The sequence below is a fragment of the Pelobates fuscus genome, chromosome 3 (genome assembly GCF_036172605.1).
Source record: "Pelobates fuscus isolate aPelFus1 chromosome 3, aPelFus1.pri, whole genome shotgun sequence".
Classification (NCBI taxonomy): Eukaryota; Metazoa; Chordata; class Amphibia; order Anura; family Pelobatidae; genus Pelobates; species Pelobates fuscus.
The window spans coordinates 23,039,199-23,055,703 of record NC_086319.1 but is presented as its reverse complement, the minus strand read 5'-3'; the positions used below and the strand labels follow the sequence as shown (position 1 = coordinate 23,055,703).

The 16,505-nt window shown below is 40.6% G+C and overlaps 1 protein-coding gene across 1 annotated transcript; it reads right to left on the bottom strand.

Moving 5' to 3' along the window:
- Positions 1-9,806: 9,806 nt before the first annotated feature.
- Positions 9,807-15,822, bottom strand: LOC134601588 (angiopoietin-related protein 7-like). The gene is made up of 6 exons (XM_063446112.1): positions 15,614-15,822; positions 12,913-12,991; positions 12,481-12,508; positions 11,695-11,786; positions 10,578-10,698; positions 9,807-10,054 (listed from the first exon to the last, which is right to left on the bottom strand). The coding sequence occupies exons 1-6, from the start codon at positions 15,820-15,822 to the stop codon at positions 9,807-9,809; spliced, it is 777 nt and encodes a 258-aa protein (XP_063302182.1).
- Positions 15,823-16,505: the final 683 nt, after the last annotated feature.

Genomic DNA, 16,505 nt, shown 5'->3' with positions numbered 1-16,505 from the left:
GCCCAAACACCATGACACCTTCATACCGATGGGAGAATGAAAATACACCAGGGATACATATGAGATCATACTTGGTAAACTGTAAATGTTACATTATTGCGGAAAATGATACTATTGTTGGCATTGGATGATAAGACAGCTTTACTCTTTCGTGTTACCGCACCATGTTCAAATCCTAATGATACGGGCCTGCGTGCCCACCAAAGTTTATACTGTGACTATTAAATACCTATCACGCAATGGCACTCGACCCTACACATACGCTATTCCAATAATAGCGACTCCAGTATGATGGAGATCAAAGGGACATCGCACACATCGACACTACCATACAAGTGACACTCATATGACACCTACCACTCACTATGGGGCATGAGACCCTTCCTGCACCACACGCACCATACTTACTATATTAACACAACACTAGACGACACTTCACTCACGCACCACATCATCACCTCCACATGTGGGATACGATAACGCACTTGAATTGTATGAAAGGATATATGCTGTTAAAGTATACCTGTATTAATACTATCAAAAGCGACATTAATTTTCTATTGATTGTCAGGTCGACTTCAATGTTAACAATCTTTGTACTTCATCTGACACCGAATAATTGAGGGCCTGCGTGCCCACCTGCTTTGTTTTTTTTCTTTCCTACTACTGTTCAATAAAAACTTGATTAACAAAAAAAAAAAATAATATTTGAAAATGCAAAAAACTAATTTGAACGCAAATTTTGGCCAGTGTTTGTGACTAAGTGGCTACTAAAAAAAACTGAACATATCCTATTTGCAATACCCTGGGTTGTCTACTATTGCAAATGGTATGCCATCATGGGGGTAATTTTCATTCCTGGGCTACCATACGGTCTCAAAGGCAACCTGGCAAATTTTAATGTGAAAAAAACTGAAACGCATGCCTTATATTTGACTCTGTAACTTTTGAAAACACCATAAAACCTGTACATGAGGGGTACTGTTATACTCGGGAGACTTTGCTGAACACAAAATTTAGTGTTTCAAAACAGTAAAACATATCACGAAAATTATATCGTCAGTGTAAGTGCCATTTGTGTGTGAAAAATGCAAAAAATTTCACTGTCACTGACAATATCGTCGTAATACATTTTACTGTTTTGAAACACTAATATTTGTGTTCAGCGAAGTCTTCTGAGTAAAACAGTACCCCCCATGTACAGGTTTTATGGTGTCTTGGAAAGTTACAGGGTTAAATATAGTGCTCAGGGGCATATTAGCCGCGAGGCAAACAAGGCGTTTGCCTTGGGCGGCATTTTCCAGGGGGCGGCAAAAAACGCCGCCCCCAAATGCCCAAGGCAAATGCCTTGTTAGCCTTGCAGCTAACTGACAAGCCCTCTGGGCGGGCGGCGCTGGTGGGCGGCTGGCAAGGGAGCACTTCCTCTGAGCTGTCTGCTCAGCTCCCTCGCTCGCCGCAGAGTGAGGCTGGGAGCCGGAATATGACGTCATCTTCCGGCTCCCAGCCTCACTCTGCGACGCGCGAGGGAGCTGAGCAGACAGCTCAGAAGAAGTGCTCCCTCGCCAGCTGCCCGCCAGTGCCGCCCAGCAGCCACTGGACCACCAGGGAGAGAGGGAACCCCCCCCCCCCAGCATTCCCAAAGGTAAGGAGGCTGGGGGGGTTAAATAAAAAAAATAAAAAAGTGAGTGTGTGTGTGTGTGTGTGTCTGTTAGTGTGTATGTCTGTTAGTGTGTGTGTGTGTGTGTGTATGCCTGTTAGTGTGTGTCTGTTATTGTGTGTGTGTATGTCTGTTAGTACGTGTCTGTTATTGTGTGTGTGTGTGTATGTCTGTTAGTGTGTGTGTGTATGTCTGTTAGTGTGTGTATGTCTGTTAGTGTATGTATGTCTGTTAGTGTATGTCTGTTAGTGTGTGTGTGTGTGTGTGTATGTCTGTTAGTGTGTGTATGTCTGTTAGTGTGTGTCTGTTAGTGTGTGTGTGTGTGTGTGTATGTCTGGTATTGTGTGTGTGTGTGTGTGTGTGTGTGTGTCTGTTAGTGTGTGTGTTATTGTGTGTGTGTATGTCAGTGTGTGTGTGTATGCCTGTTAGTGTGTGTATGTCTGTTAGTGTGTGTGTGTATGTCTGTTAGTGTGTGTATGTCTGTTATTGTGTCTGTGTATGTCTGTTAGTGTGTGTATGTCTGTTAGTGTGTGCGTGTGTGTGTGTGTCTGTATGTCTGTTAGTGTGTGTGTGTGTGTCTGTATGTCTTGGTGTGTGTGTCTGTTAGTGTGAGTGTGTGTGTATCCAGGGCCGGATTAAGAGCCCAGTGGGCCTGGTGCTGATAATTATGATGGGCCTAATTACAAAATCTTATTGACCAAAAACACTAAAACAGTCCTACCTCCTAAGCGTCATGTATCTGATGGAGATGATGCTGTAGGGAAACTCATAGGATGCAACTATGAGAAAACACATACCCTTTGCTAATCTCATGCTTTCATCTTTCAAGTAAACCCATACCCCCTAACAGCAGTGTCCAGTAAAGCAGGAAGTCTATGGATGCGGTAAAAGGGTGGGCTACTGACACAAATCACATAACCAGAACGTCCGAAAGGGCGAACATACACAAAAAGGGGGAATGTCTGTGTCCCTATGTCTCCCAGTCCCTTAGTGTTTGTGTCCTCATGTCTCCCAGTGTCCCCATGTCACTAGGGGACATTGAGAGACATTGGGACACTGGGAGACCTGGGGACACAGATACTAGGGAACACTGGGAGACCTGGGAAATCTGAGACTCTTGGGGACACTGGGTGACAGACACGAGGGGACACAGGGAGACATGGGGCACTGAAATACTGTGATATATAGGGGACACTGGAGACTTGATAAAAACCTGGGTACAGGTCAAAATGTTGTGGTGTCCAATAAACCTGCTTAAAGCTATCACAGTGAGTGCCTGAGATTTTTTTATTTTATACTAGGGGACACTGAGACACTACGGGCACAGAGACACTACGGGCACAGAGACACTACGGGCACAGAGACACTACGGGCACAGAGACACTACGGGGACAGAGACACTACGGGCACAGAGACACTACGGGCACTGAGAGACATGGGGCACTGAGACACTGATACATAGGGGACACTGATACATAGGGGACACTGATACATAGGGGACATTGGAGACTTGATAAAGACCTGGGTACAGGTCGAAACGTTGCGGTGTCCAATAAACCTGCCTAAATCTATCACATTGAGTGCCTGAGATTTTTTCTTTTATACTAGGGGACACTGAGACACTAGGAGACATGGGGACACAGAGACATTGGGAGACTGGGAGACTAGGGGACTTTGGGAGTCTAGGGAACACTGAGACACTAGGGACACTGGCACACTACAGACACTGAGAGACACCAGGGACACATGGCGATACTGAGATACTAGGGACACTGGCTGGGAGACATGGGAACACTGCCATGTCTCCTATGTCTCAGTCGCCCAGTGTCCCCATGTCTCCCTGTGTCTCCATGCCTCTCAGTGTCCCCATGTCGCCCAGTGTCCCCTAGTGTTTGTATCCCCATGTCTCCCAGTGTCCCTTTGAGTCTGTGTCCTCATGTCTCCATGTGTCCTGATGTCACTAGGACACTAGGGGACACTTAGAGACATGGGGACACTGGGAGACATGGGGACACTGAGACACTAGGGACAGTGGCTGGGAGACATGGGGACACAGACTAGGGGCCACTGGGAGACATGGGGCCACTGTGTCCCTAGTGTCTCAGGGTCATGGGCATCCGAATGGGGGGGTAAAGGGGGTACTTGGCCCCCCCGGATTTTTCAGCTTGTGCTGCTATTTTTCGTTTTAGTGTGAGAATACAGTGCAATACCAGCGCTGGCCAGTAGGTGGCGCTGTGAATGGAGAAAGGCAGGAAGCTACAGCTTATCCCTGCCTCTCTCTCATGACTGAAACCGCAGGGGAGCAGCACAGAGGCAGCCTACAGAGCAGGTAAGTGAGGGATGGGGGGTGGGGGAGACCGCATAGAGGAAGGTAAAGTAGAAGGAGCAGAAAGGTTCTGCAAGGGGCAGGAGGGGCCAGCAAGGAATAGAAAGGGTCTGCAAGAGGCAGGAGGGGTCAGCAAGGAATAGGAAGGGGCAGCAGGAAGGGGTAGGGACGGTCTGCAAGGAGTAGGAAGGGTCTGCAAGGAGCAAGAGGGGTCAGCAAGGAGTAGGAAGAGGTAGCAAGGAGTAGGAAGAGGCAGCAAGGAGCAGGAAGGGGCAGCAAGGAGCAGGAAGGGGCAGCAAGGAGCAGGAAGGGGCAGCAAGGAGCAGGAAGGGGCAGCAAGGAGCAGGAAGGGGTCGAAAGGTTTTCAAGGAACAGGAGGGTAAAGTAGAAGGAGCAGCAAGGAGCAGGAGGGGTCAGCAAGGAGCAGAAAGGGTCTGCAAGAGGCAGGAGGGGTCAGCAAGGAATAGGAAGGGGCAGCAGGAAGGGGTAGGGACGGTCTGCAAGGAGTAGGAAGGGTCTGCAAGGAGCAAGAGGGGTCAGCAAGGAGTAGGAAGAGGCAGCAAGGAGTAGGAAGAGGCAGCAAGGAGCAGGAAGGGGCAGCAAGGAGCAGGAAGGGGCAGCAAGGAGCAGGAAGGGGCAGCAAGGAGCAGGAAGGGGCAGCAAGGAGCAGGAAGGGACAGCAAGGAGCAGGAAGGGGCAGCAAGGAGCAGGAAGGGGCAGCAAGGAGCAGGAAGGGGCAGCAAGGAGTAGGAAGAGGCAGCAAGGAGTAGGAAGAGGGAGCAGGGAGGGTCTGCAAGGAGCAGGAAGGGGCAGCAAGGAGCAGGAAGGGGCAGGAAGAATCAGAAGGAACAGAAAGGATCAGCAAGGGGCTGCAAGAAGCTGGAAGGGGCAGAAAGAAGCAGGAAGGGCAGTAAGAAGCAGGAAGGGTATGCAAGAAGCAGGAAGGGCCATCAAGAAGCAGGAAGGGCCATCAAGGAGCAGAAAGGGATCAGAAAGAGAGCAGAAGGGCGCAAAATAAGCAGAAAGTAGCAGAAAGGTAAAGGAGCAGAAGGAGCCTCAGAAGGCAAAGAAGACTGTTTCAAATGAAGGAGAAGAAAATGAGATTGGAGCACTTCATTCTGGACACCACATCATTAGGCGTTGGTACCTGGGCCTGGCAGGGAAACTTTGGACCTTCTCATCTCCCCAGGTAAAAACAAACAATATCAGTGTTAATGTGTTCACTTTTATTTACTGAGTGTCAGGAAACACAGAGGGCCGCTGGGTAGGGGTGCCGCTGATTGGCTAGATGGGTCAGCTAGCACTCTAAGCCAATCAGTAGCTCCCCATTCATAAAAACGTAAAACATTTTTATGAATCGGGAACTAGCGATTGGCTTAGAGTGTCAGCTGACCACTCTAGCCAATCTGCAGCACCCATGCCTGACGTCAATCTGCACTTCCTGACACTCTGTTTCAGAAGTTGAATACCACTGAGCGACCTGGAGATCTGGAGCTGAAGGAAGCCTTTGGGGGTAAACCATTTGAGAGCGGTTTAACCCCTTCAAAGAAAGAGCACCCAGGGGCCTCCTTGCATCACATTTTCATTTAGATAAAGTTGTTATGGTGACCAGAATGTTCCTGTAATTTGATGAAAGGAACACTATAGTGTAAGGAATACAAACATATATTCCTGACACCATAGTTGTGAAAACGCTATTCACCCTGGCTTTATGTGAAAATGACTATGCTCCTTCCCTTTCATGACACTGTCAAAAAGGGGCCAAGCATGGATGTCATTACAATTATGTCCCCCCTCCCCCCCGGAAAAATTCCTGCGGACGTCCATGCTCAGGGTCCCCATGTTACCCAGTGTCCCAATGTCTCAGCGTCCCCATGTCTCGGAGCTGCTGTCTGGACTCTCTGTGCAGAACTGGTCCCCGCGGATCAGTGAGTAGAGAGATGCAGGGAGGGAGATGCCGTAACTTCTTATCACTGCCTCTCTCCACACAAACAGCGACCCCTACTGGCCGGCGCTGGTATTGCAGAATAAACTATGTTTATACTGAGACAGACATTTGTATTGCCGGTATTACTGCAATACTGGCACCGGCTAGGCAGCCTCAAATACCTGAGAAATACTTCTGAGAAATACCTGGCAACCCTAAGAAATACATGAGAAATACCTGGCAACCCTAAGAGTAGTGTGTAAAAAAAAAAAAATGTAAAAAAAAAAAAAATTTTTTTTTTTTTTTTTTTAAACCAATGGGCCTATTCCATGGGCCTGGGCCTGGAGCTGCAGCTCCATCAGCCCCTATGTTAATCCGGCCCTGTGTGTATCTGCTAGTGAGTGTCTGTTAGTGAGTGTGTCTGTTAGTGTGTGTGTTTCTGTTAGCTAGTGTATGCATATCTGTCAGTAAATGTGTGTATGTGTATTTAGAAGGCGGGGCAGGGGAAGGGTTGGTGGGGGTGGCGCGGGCGGGCGGCGCCTGAGTTTTGTCCTGCCTAGGGCAGCACAAAACCAGGATACACCACTGATAGTGCTAGCAAATTAAGTTCCCTGAACTTTCGGCCTGGGTTGTCAGGCAGGTCCTGCAAATTTTAATTAATAAAATGACCTAATTATGTAAAATTATTACATAAATATATATGTAGAATTATTATATATATATACGTGTGTATATATATATGTGTATATATATATGTATATAATTTATTTATTTTTATTTATATATAGGTATGTATAGTGATATATACGTATATATACTTATGTATATAGATATATATATTATTTTGTTCTACATGTATTTTGATATCAATATATATTAATTTTAAAATACCATTAGAACGAAATTACGCATGTTGATATATTTTTTATCAATTTATTTGTATTATTTTTTTATTTTATTTTTTACGTATTTCTATATTTATTTATGTTTTATTATATATAAATATATATATAATGAAAATTATATATATATTTAATCAATATCATTGTACGTGTATTTTGATATTAATATATATATATATATATATATATATATATAATTATGTATATATTAATATTAAAATACACGTAAACAGTGTATGTGTATTTATGTATATGTGTGCATATGTGTATATATGTACTTAGATCATATATATAATAAATATATAAATGATCTGAGTATATATAATTTAATTTTACACTGTTTTAACAGGTTTTATTTGATTTTCAGGCAGCAGGTGGAGTACCTGTCATTACAGGCACTCCCCCTGCTGGCAACGCCTTGGACGGCTATGCCGTCCATGTGATGGTGAGGTCCTCGCAAGGACCTCGCGATCACATGGCCCAGGGGGCCAAAAAGGACGGAGGGGGACTCACAGGGCTCGCAGATAAGTCCCCATACCGCGATCGCCAGCGTGGGATCGCCAGCGTGGGATCGCCGGCGACCGGGTAAGTACAAAAGATCACAGGGCGTTCTATGCCGCCCTTCAGCGTTTAGAGCCGTGTAAATAAGGATGGCATAGAACGCCCTTCGGTCTTAAGGGGTTAATCTGTATTTTGTATCAATTTTGGTATTTACGGCAACACTACTTCTAATTTTGTATGATATATATATTCACAATGCTCTTAAAACAGATTTTTTTTTTTTTTTTTTTATTCTTTATTTTTGCACACGATAGGTAAGGCAAGAATTAGACAATTTGAAGGCTTGCGCAGAAGCCAAAGTACAAAAGAACAGTTTTGTAAACGTAATAATGAAAATAGGCCCATATTACAAGCCACCTTGAAATGCTATACAACTTGCCCCCCATCGAGGATTTTGTGTTTTTTATATGGCATCAGTATTTAAATTCCCTACTCTTGCCCGTAATTGTCAAAACAGGAACAATACGACCGTGTGGCCTGCGCAGAAGCCTGAGTGTAAAAGAGCATTCTTAACAAGAAGCAATCTTAATCGACATCTGTCTACAAGACACGCCTATCCCTAAATTCCATTCCATTCCCCCATCGGGGATTCGGTATTAAAACAGATTTATTATATAAACATTGGTTTTATACAGGGAGTGCAGAATTATTAGGCAAGTTGTATTTTTGAGGATTCATTTTATTATTGAACAGCAACCATGTTCTCAATGAACCCAAAAAACTCATTAATATCAAAGCTGAATATTTTTGGAAGTAGGTTTTAGTTTGTTTTTAGTTATAGCTATTTTAGGGGGATATCTGTGTGTGCAGGTGACTATTACTGTGCATAATTATTAGGCAACTTAACAAAAAACAAATATATACCCATTTCAATTATTTATTTTTACCAGTGAAACCAATATAACATCTCAACATTCACAAATATACATTTCTGACATTCAAAAACAAAACAAAAACAAATCAGTGACCAATATAGCCACCTTTCTTTGCAAGGACACTCAAAAGCCTGCCATCCATGGATTCTGTCAGTGTTTTGATCTGTTCACCATCAACATTGCGTGCAGAAGCAACCACAGCCTCCCAGACACTGTTCAGAGAGGTGTACTGTTTTCCCTCCTTGTAAATCTCACATTTGATGATGGACCACAGGTTCTCAATGGGGTTCAGATCAGGTGAACAAGGAGGCCATTGAAATATCATTCCAAAACACAAAATAATGTATATTGCTGTCTAAACTGACAAAATCTAAAAGGAACAATTACTTAAAATTATAAAAGTATCAAATGACATTTCCAGCGGAGTACTGCTAGACAAATATAAACCTTGATTAAATATTTTTGGATTTCATATTTTGAAAAATATTTGAATTATTTTGATTTATTTTTAATATATATTGTTGTATTTTCTATACATGAAATATTTATTTGATAGTTTAATATTTTTTAAAATAATTTAAAAAGTTTATTTAAAAATATCAAATAAATACAAATCTCATCCAAAAAAATATTAAATTGAGGAAATAGTTTAGCTTTTAAAGTAACAACATAATAAAAGTAAAATGCGTTCTCTAATGCAGTGTGCACGTTATATCGCCCACAATAGCTGGATCGTTGGACAAATCACACTAGATTACGGATCATGTTGTACTTTATAGTCACTGGACTGTGCTCAGAATTCTGTTGTCGTTTCAAAGATAGTTGAGGGTCTCAGTTTGGATGGGCTAGCATATTTCTAAAGAGAGCTGGAAGTATTTTCACTATATCACTATATAGCTTTATTGGTTGTGAAGAGGCTAGAAGCTGGAGTAAAACATATTCTGTACACATTCTTTTGTACTGATGCCGAACATTCTAGGTGGAATGTTGTTATATTCAGGCACCAGATATTTGCATTGTTTTCTAGAGGTATCTGTATATCAAAGGAAAACAAAATATGTACATTTTACTCCACTCTGCGATTTATCTAGAAAGGCTCAGTATAATAATTGATTTTATGTCTTCGAAAAACAATAAGAGAATAGTGGACTTGCATATAAATATTATTATTAGTATTATTATTTGATCATTGCTAATTCTCCAAGGTTTCATAGAACAATCACTATATTAGGATCAACTAAGAAGGAAGGCAGTGAGTATTGTTTTTGGGCTGCAGCAGTTTGGAAACACCGCTGTGCCAAAACATGCCAGCCCTCCCCTGATTCTAGCTTGCCATGGGATATGAGATACTACAGGCAATATGTTATGTTCAGTGCAATGTTCATAAAACATTATATAGCTAAAACACATGTATAAGGTTATTTACTAAAGTGAGAATTGAAAGTAAATTTCAAATGTAAGGCCAAAGGAGCCAAACTCAAAGCACAGCTGGCTCAGAGAAGATTTTTCGAGTTCGGCTATTTTGACCTTAATTTGAAATTCCCTTTGAATTGACCCTTTAGTGAATACGTCGGACAGTGTTAACAAAGAAGGAATTACAGAAATCGTCAGACCCCGTACCTGCATTCCCGGAATAGTTTCCCAGCGATATCTTGTACTGCGTGTCCTCGGAGCCGATGGTAAAAGGGCTGTATAGCGCAGAAGCCTCTGATTTATCAAAGTCTCCCAGGGTGATAAGCAGGTCTGCAGCTCTGGAACCCTGATGGGTCAGCAGATACATTTTCTCAAGTCCCAGCCAATGTTCCCCTTCAACAAGAAATTACATTGAGATCACACACATTCAGTCATAGAATAGCCCAGTACCTACACAGGGAATTGTCTCTATATATTTAAAGGGGCGCTGCCGGCAGACACATACATTTGGTTTGGTGTAATGTGCTGGGTAGGATACAGCTAGTTATGCTGAAGAGATTATTTTATTTATCTTCTCTAGTTCCTTAAAATAGTAATTTTAGAAATTCTTCTATAATCTCACACTTTCTCACCTTCCCTCCTTGTTTTAACAATTTAACTACAACTCCCAGAAACCCCTGTGGATTTAAAGTACTGCCTATGGGATCAGCTAAGCAGTGCCAGAAAAACTGAGCATCATAATTGGCTGATTCACTTCCTGGTTTAGTGAGTATTCTTTTCAAGGCAAACGTCGGCAATCCAGATGTTGTGGAATCTCACGTTTTAATTGGCCAGCATTATGGCTGTAAGGGAATTATGGGAGATGTAGTCCACAACACCTGGAGTGCTGTAGAGTCCCAGAATTGTCAGCAATTACCAGTTAGAGTTCCAAATCCCTCTTTGTAGTCATTCCAATCTGTGTCGAAGGGCAATTGATCATTTCCATTGTGACTTTGGATTAGACTCAAGCCACCGTCCGCCTTCATTTCACAGAAAGCCTGCAGGTCAAACAGGAACATTTAGTTACCATCAGGTAGTATTTCACAATATAACAATTAACCAATATTTAATCATATACTTTTATGGCTCTGGTAAACGAACACTAAACTTTAAAAATAAATTACATTACAAAGATAAAATGACTTTTTTTCACATTGTGTACTTTTTCAAGTTCCATAGTGAGGTTAATTTAGTAAACAGTAAACTTTGAAAAATTGAGTTGAAAATGTCTCAGTTTCAACAAATTTACTTAACTGGCTCAAAACGTAAACCATTTAAGTCTACACTTTGTAATTCAATAGGCAATTAAGAGAAATTCATAGTTTAGTAGCTAAGTATCACTGCTTTATCGCCTAACCGACCCTTTCTGCTCAAAACCTGATAACCAAAGAAAGTCATGTAGCCAACAGCTGTAGCTAGCTAGAGGGAGAACACCCAATAAGGTTATTCAGTAAGCCATTCATTGTTAGATACTAACCAGGAAAATGCAAAATACAGGCAAAATTGCTGAGTTGGCAAAAAACTTGGTTGTAAAATATGTACAGTTTGCCAATATTGTCCAAAAATATTCAGTTCTCTGGTCTATAGAGTTGTGCATGTAAATAAAAAACAAAAACAACATTTGCTTTTTATACCCAGACAAAACTCTGAATCACAAAACAAGCGAAACAGCAAGTTCATTCCTTGCTTTGTGATTTGGTCATGTGGCGATTTGAATTTACTCGACGATCGCCCAGAATTCAGATGAATCACAATTCGTTTGACACTGAATGGACAAATCTACAGGTCAATAGCTGGTTTTAGAGAATAAAAAAAGTAGAATGTAGAAAATTACACAACGGTTAACCAAATTGTAATTTGTGTAAATTTTAATTTAAACACGAATATCAGGCCGGTTTAATAAATCAATTAACACCAAGCAAAACGCCGATTTTAAACAGTACTTCGACTCCGTTAACCAACATTTCGCAGCAAGTTGTGGTAACATTTCCTACCTCGAATGAATTTGTGGCTCCAATAGGTTTAATTATGTAAACGCCGCTGACAGAGCTTTGGTTTCTAAGCCAAATATCTGAGCAGTCATATCCTGAAATGGAAATAAACTAATAATTATTAAAATGCAAATCCGAACAAATAAAACACATTAACAGGTTCATTCATTAAATGTTCAGTTGTTGTGAATTGAAAATTAAAATTGTGAATCGTAAAATAAAATAACCAAGCTGTTACTACAGGTGAGTAGATTCTGACAGTTGTGAACGGGCTGTCCTGATTGGTTACTCTGGAGGCCGCCTGTTATCCTGTGTACGGGCAGGCGCTTCCATGGAGTATTGAACCAGCTCATCACTATCCCCACTCCAGCACTCAAAGTGTGGGAATTTTAGCAAGTGGAATCTGGATGTTAAAATTGTTGCTAAATTTGCTATTTTACCATATCTGAGTTGGAGAATATTTTTAAATGAGCAATTTTTGCCTCAATTTTGTCACTTGGATTTTCGCTTCCTACAGTTAACTTACGAATTAAAAAAAAATAAAGAAAGAAAGAAAGAAAGAAAGAAACAATAGTTTTCAAAACATTTTGTCTCCGACTACTTTTTCAAAGTTGTCAGATTTGGAATAAAAAGGTATCCAGTGATAAAATCTGACGTAATCAAACAGCATTATTTAATTGAAAGACAAGGTTAGCGTGTAAAGTTAAATACTTTGCATATCTTAGGTATTAAGGACAGTAAGGTTTGAGTGGGAAGCACTGAAAAACAGCACACTTAAACACAACTTACCTGAAATGATTGGATCGTCTGTCACAGTCTGGAAAGAGAGAAATGGTTACAAAGAAATTCTGCATCGCTTTCCAGTGGGTGGACGAACAAACATGTAATTGTAACCAGACAAGTTGGACGCACAGGAACAGAGGGGTTGAGGGCCCTGCTCAATGAGCTTACATGCTAGAGGGAGTGGGTTAAAGTGACACAAAAGGTATAGGATAGTATTAGACTAGAGACAGTTGCAAAAGAGGAATCAGTTGGGAGCTATTAACAGTTTAACAGTCAATAATTCAAACAAGCAGTAATAGTAATTATTAAAATCAGCACTGACTCATGCACAGATATTATAAAATAACCTTCTCCATGTTCCATCACAATATTAACGTTAATTATAATAAATCGTTAACATATATTTACATAGTATGAACGTCAATTTAGAGAACTTACTAGGGCACTAAAGCAGTTAAAATAAAGACCAAATAAGATGAAATATCCAAACAGGTTGAATGATGGCATTGTCATATATCTGGGGAAAAATAAAAACATAAAAAAACAAAATAGATTAAGGCAATGTTAAAGGGTTTGTACACTGTGAGCTGTGACACAAAATGTAGACTAAAATATTACCAATGGGGAGAAATGTACAATTCAGGTTTGTGTTTTTTTAATTTTTTTAATTTAAATTTACATCATACAAGTTGGATTTGTATCAACCATTTGTATTACATGACAAAGCACCGTCCCTGAAGTGAGTATAACAAAACAAAATGTACATTTTTAATATATAAGAATAAGCCCAGAATGTTTGACACATTTGGCAATAAACTATACTTTGCAGAAGATAGATCAGATAATATAGGAAAGGCACAGAGAGAGCAGCAATCCGCAGGGAGATCCCAGAGTAGCTCCTTACCTGTCAGTCAGTACAGTAGAACAATCAAGGCTCTATAAATCTCAGTTAACTATTCCCTCCCCTTAAATAGCCTGAGCTAACAAATCCAATCTCAGCACAGCCAATCAGAAGATTGCATTTCATCCATTCATCCAAAGATCAAACAGGTACAAAGTTTAACAAGATCATTGCATTAATAAGGCAAACAATAGTCACAAAAAAACTAACTTTTCAAGTTGAAAGTAGCCGACAGATTAAAGGTTACAAAATGAAAATACAATATTTGATCAATTTCTTGCAGAAATATTCATCTAGATGTATCACCCAGACTCCAGCGCATACAGGATACAGGATAATTTCATTACATCTGATAGAATAAGTTTATTTAAGCAGCTAATCGTATTGCTAAATTCAATGTAATGCTATTTCTAGTAGCGTTATATTAGAATATCCTACCTGTAAGTAGTTGCAGCCTCACACTGTGTTTGGAGGTTTTCTAACTGAAGGGAGGGATACAAAGCTCGAAATTCATAAACATATTCAATATATTAAGGATAATTTTCCAGCGAAAAAAAAAAAAAATAACTTCAGGTGTTGGGCAAAATATGCCCAGCCATGTTACAAAAGCAGACTGTGTGGATAATTAGGGCATAATCCAAATAAGATACAATGTACTAACTAATAAGGATAGAGCTCCAAACATTGCCACTATTACATTGTAATTCCTCTGGGTAATCAAATAACAGTGACCAATTTAAAAACAAATTCCAGGGCTTTCTGCACCCAATGTGTTAAAAAAAAATAAAAAAAATAAAAAAAATGTTGCTCTCTTACAACATAGGTGACTATGTACATTTTCAGTCATTTATAAATACTACACACCGATATAGTGGTTATGGTGACAGGAGAGCCCTGATAAAGGTTTTACCTGCCAGGCACCAAAAGCACATCCGCTGCATTCTACCTTCTCGGGCTGGAAAGGCCAGATTGGTCTTAAGAACATATCAGAATCATGCAGGACTATGTCCATTGGCTGAGAGCATCAGGGAGCGCAGTCCTGCATTTAGTTCACTTTGCTCCTTCCGAAGAAAATCGCATGTGGTGCAAGTGCTCAGCAGGACCCAGGTAAGTTGCCAAACCATGTTAAAACAGTGTGACATCATACCGTAGACAGCACCAAGTACTCTGGACCACTACATTTGGTGCAGTGATTATGGTGTTTGGAGCATTCTCCAATCATGATGACAGTTAAAGCCCACAGTAGTGGTTATGATGCCAGGGGTACCTTGGCCTGGTTCTCTGGTTATGGGGCAAACACAATTTTCCCAACTTTTTTCCTGGGTCCCTGACAGGCTCCAATGTTCCCTGGTGGCTTTGTGATGCAAATCTGGCTTCTGCAGAGCCTCAAATACCATTTGTTGTCTGAGAATGTCAGCTGACCGCTCTCAGCCAATGAATGCAATTCTGTCCAATGAAAGTTGCACAAAATTCATATTAGCCAGTCTGCAACTCTAGCTCTGGGCATTATGATGATGTCTCAATGGCGCTGCCGGAGGTGGAGTTACACCTTTGGCAGCAGAGGGGTTAAATTCTCTATGTGCAACATTTCATAGCAAACTATTGTAGATATGGAATCCAGACACCATGACCACTTCAAATCACTCAAGCAATTATAGTGCTTGAAGTAACAGGTTACTTAGATGATATATTTCTTGATATATATTCTTATAATTATATTGTATTTGAGTAATTATATTGTATTTGAGTAGTGTGAACTATGTATTTTAAAAATATATATTAATAATATGACAGATATGACATAAAATAACTTTATACATAATATAAAATATAACAAAAGCACAGAAATGCACAGATGATTTCAGTATTATTACTGCAAACAGACAGTCGTACAATATCACATATATATATCTTACCAGGAAGAAAACCAAGAAATTTAAATAAATAACTGTTCCAGCGAAGGACCATGTCTAGAGGGGGAACGAAGTTACGCATAAATGAATGAATAAAAGTTAATAAGAAACAAAACACAGACAAGACCTTAAACTAAGTTCAATACATTCTTAATAAATAGCTGATTTGGAGAATATTCCCATATAATTAATTTAACCATAAAAATTGTAATTCCCGCGTGAATCCATTTCAGTTCCAAGGTTAACGGTGAACATGTGAGCTAGCAGGTATCTCTCCCATTTACATGACAACACAGGGAGTGCAGTGTTTGTGTAGACACCATACCTGAGACTCAATGCTGAAAGGAAACAGTTTGCTTTAAAATACAATCTGGAAGAAGAGGTACAAAGAGAAGTACAAACTGGAATGTGTTCTCGAAGTTTGCGTTTGAAGTTCTGGATACTGAGATCAATATGACCATCTGTTTGATGATGTCTGGATTCAGAAATGTCAATGGCATTGAAACTTGTTAGACCAGCTAGGACCCGTATCATGTAAATGAGAGAACCCAAGAGCCATGTGACATTTATGGAAGTCAGGGTGCTTTTATGACTTGTAATACTTTTATTACTGATTTTTTTCTAAATTAAATAATAATAATAATAATAATAATAATAATTAGTCAGACCATTTTTGAAAACTTTGAGATTAACAGGGTCATTCACTAAACGCCGGATTCACTAAACGACCGAATTGACCGCATTGGCAATTCTCAGATGGTGGCTGGTAGGATGAACCTTCGCAAATTATGATTCACTTGCTTTATGCCCTAGGCAAATAGTTAAAAACCTATGCATGTGTTAGGGTTATTATGTGGCAGTTAGCCAGTTCTTGCTCCCCTGGCCCCCAACCATACTTATAATTAGGTAGGAAGCAACTTTCCCCTGCCTTGGCTCCTAAAAATGCCAGTGGGAAAGGTGCCCTAATATTTATAAAATGTGGGGCAATTGTCCCCTGCCTTGAACCCCCAACTATGCTGGCATGTAGGAGCCCTAATATTTATAAAACAGGGGGAAACATATTGTCAATTCCCACAGGCCCACCCATGCTGGCAGGGAGGGACCCTAATATTAGCAATAACAGGGTAACCTATCATTCCTACCCCCAGCCCCACCAATGCCAGCAAGTGGGGGCCATAATTAATTATAAAATTAAGGGGGTGAGTATGTCATTGTCC

Bases quoted from the DNA above. Each gene is read 5' to 3' on its own strand.
- LOC134601588 (XM_063446112.1), bottom strand. From the start codon at position 15,822: ATGATACGGGTCCTAGCTGGTCTAACAAGTTTCAATGCCATTGACATT. The intron at 10,699-11,694 runs GTAGGAAATGTT...TTTGACCTGCAG, and splicing joins GAGCCACAAATTCATTCGAG to GCTTTCTGTGAAATGAAGGC. The intron at 10,055-10,577 runs GTAATTGCTGAC...TTCTTGTTGAAG, and splicing joins GGGATTTGGAACTCTAACTG to GGGAACATTGGCTGGGACTT.